The sequence below is a fragment of the Alligator sinensis genome, unplaced genomic scaffold (assembly GCF_000455745.1).
Source record: "Alligator sinensis unplaced genomic scaffold, ASM45574v1 scaffold479_1, whole genome shotgun sequence".
Classification (NCBI taxonomy): domain Eukaryota; kingdom Metazoa; phylum Chordata; order Crocodylia; family Alligatoridae; genus Alligator; species Alligator sinensis.
This window is the reverse complement of record NW_005842324.1, coordinates 965,516-967,751: the sequence shown is the minus strand read 5'-3', so window position 1 is coordinate 967,751 and position 2,236 is coordinate 965,516. Positions and strand designations below refer to the sequence as shown.

General features: G+C 54.5%; 1 protein-coding gene across 1 annotated transcript in view; it reads right to left on the bottom strand.

The window, feature by feature from the left end:
* Positions 1 to 19: 19 nt before the first annotated feature.
* The window catches only part of FZD1 (frizzled class receptor 1), a 9,471-nt gene continuing 7,254 nt past the window's right edge, over positions 20 to 2,236 (bottom strand). The window contains 2 exon segments of the mRNA XM_025210001.1: positions 20 to 1,495; positions 1,497 to 2,222. Of these exon segments, the coding sequence (XP_025065786.1) occupies positions 1,094 to 1,495; positions 1,497 to 2,222 (1,128 nt within the window). The 3' untranslated portion in view covers positions 20 to 1,093.

Here is a 2,236-nt window from a genome sequence, read left to right as displayed (position 1 = left end):
CCCCCCCCCCCCCCAAAAAAAACAAAACCAGAAGGCAGCCAACCCCCTCCCCCCTCCAAACACACATCTAATCCAAAACCTTGGCAGAAAGTTGTTTATTCTGCTCCTGTGGCCCCAGAGGTGAGGCACGGTTTGGGACGGAACCAAAATGGTCCTCCCACTTCTTCCGCCCCTTCCCCTGGCAGTTGGGTGACTGGTATTGAATGTCTTTGGGGAGACAGCAAGACAAGGAGACCATACAGTTATTTGTGGGCAGCAGGGATCAGCTCCTCTGCTCTCATCCTCTCTTCTACCATGCAGAGCTGGTAGAGGCAGCAAATTGCTGCTTTCTCTTCTCTTCCCTCAAGACACAATTGATAAGGGACAGACAACCTGTCCCTGCATGTGGGGCAGGATCATGACAGGTGATCTTCTCCACCTCCCCATACCTAGGTAGGAGGTTGGGATCAGGACATTGCCTGGGTCAGGAGGAGCCTTTGCACAGCTGCAGCAACCTCAGTGCAGGCCCTGCTGTTCATGCAACTAAAACTCCAAGCAAATCAGTCAACCTGTCTGGGGGAGAAGAGAGGGATCTGTTTTGGTTTAAAAAAAAAAAAATAAAAAATTCAATCCTGCACTAGAAAATAAAATCCAATACCAGTTTTTTTTTTTTAAAGTGTGTGTGGGGGGGGGGGTTGGGGGGGGGGGGGGATATCTGTAAATGGCTTTAAAATGTCCTAAATAATTAAAAAAAGTGAGAGATCTTTGCAATTTAAATACAGTACAAATATACTTACAAAATCTTACAGAGACTATTTACAATCCTCTCCCCAAAGGACACAGTGTGTTCAGTTCCAATAGGAGACAGAAAAAGAGAGAGAGAGGGAGAAACAGAAAGAGAGAGTCTGTCCCAGCTTAGGAGTTTCCCCACCTGCCTCTGTTCTCTCACAGTTCCCTGCAGGCTGGAGATGCCGTTAGCAGTCCAGAAAGTCTGACTGTTGTGCAAGCATTTCCCCCCGTCCCAGCTAGAATGGTGGCCACATGGCGAGCTGGATACAGGTCCCTCACCCACCTTTGAGGCAAAAGGTTTCCCTCAGCTGGGTGGGGCTGGGCTTCACACAGTGGTTTCCCCCTGCTTGCTGTTGGTGAGTCTAGTATAGAACTTCCTCCAGGAATTGAGCGTTTTCCCAGACCAGATCCAGAAGCCTGAGGTGATGCCCACGATTAAGGTCATGAGATACTTGATCATGAAGACAGTGAAGTCAGGACTCATGGGTGGGTGGTGGCTGCTGTGGTTGTTGGGGCAGGGAATGGCATAGCTCTTACAGCTCTGGGTGACCCAGCTCCTTTCCCACTGTTCCCTAAAGGCTTGCTCATAAAAATAGCAGGCGATGACGATGGTGGCAGGCACCGTGTAGAGGACACTGAAGATCCCAATCCTCACCATCAGCTTCTCCAGCTTCTCTGTCTTGGTGCCATCATGCTTCATGATGGTCCGGATGCAGAAGAGCGACACAAAGGAAGAGCGACACAAAGCCGGCCAGCAGGAAGGAGGTGCCGATGAACAGGTAGACGAACAAGGGGGCCAGCACGAAGCCGCGCAGGGCATCTACGTTATTGATGCCCACAAAGCAGACACCGCTGAGCACGTCACCATCCACCTGCCCCAAGGCCAGTATGGTGATGGTCTTGATGGCCGGCACAGCCCAGGCGGCCAGGTGGAAGTACTGTGAGTTGGCCTCGATGGCCTCGTGGCCCCACTTCATGCCAGCCGCCAGGAACCAGGTGAGCGAGAGGATGACCCACCAGATGGAGCTGGCCATGCCGAAGAAGTAGAGCATCATGAAGAGGATGGTGCAGCCCTCGCGTTTGGTGCCCTGCGCCACCGTGCGCGAGCCGTCCTCAGCGAAGCGCTCATTGCACACCACGTGCTCCTCCAGCAGGAAGCCGGCAATGTAGGCCACGGCCACGGCTGTGTAGCAGCCCGACAGGAAGATGATGGGCCGCTCCGGGTAGCTGAAGCGCTTCATGTCCACCAGGTAGGTGAGCACGGTGAAGAGCGTGGAGGCGCAGCACAGCACCGACCAGATGCCGATCCAGGTGCGGGCAAAGCGCAGCTCCTCGGGCCCGAAGTACATGAGCCCATAGAGGCGGCCGGGCTCGCAGGGGGCGCCGCAGTCCTTCTCGCCCAGGAAGCGGTAGTTGAGGTAGGCGGGCACCTTAAGGGCCCGCGGGCAGGAGAACTTGCCGCCCCCCG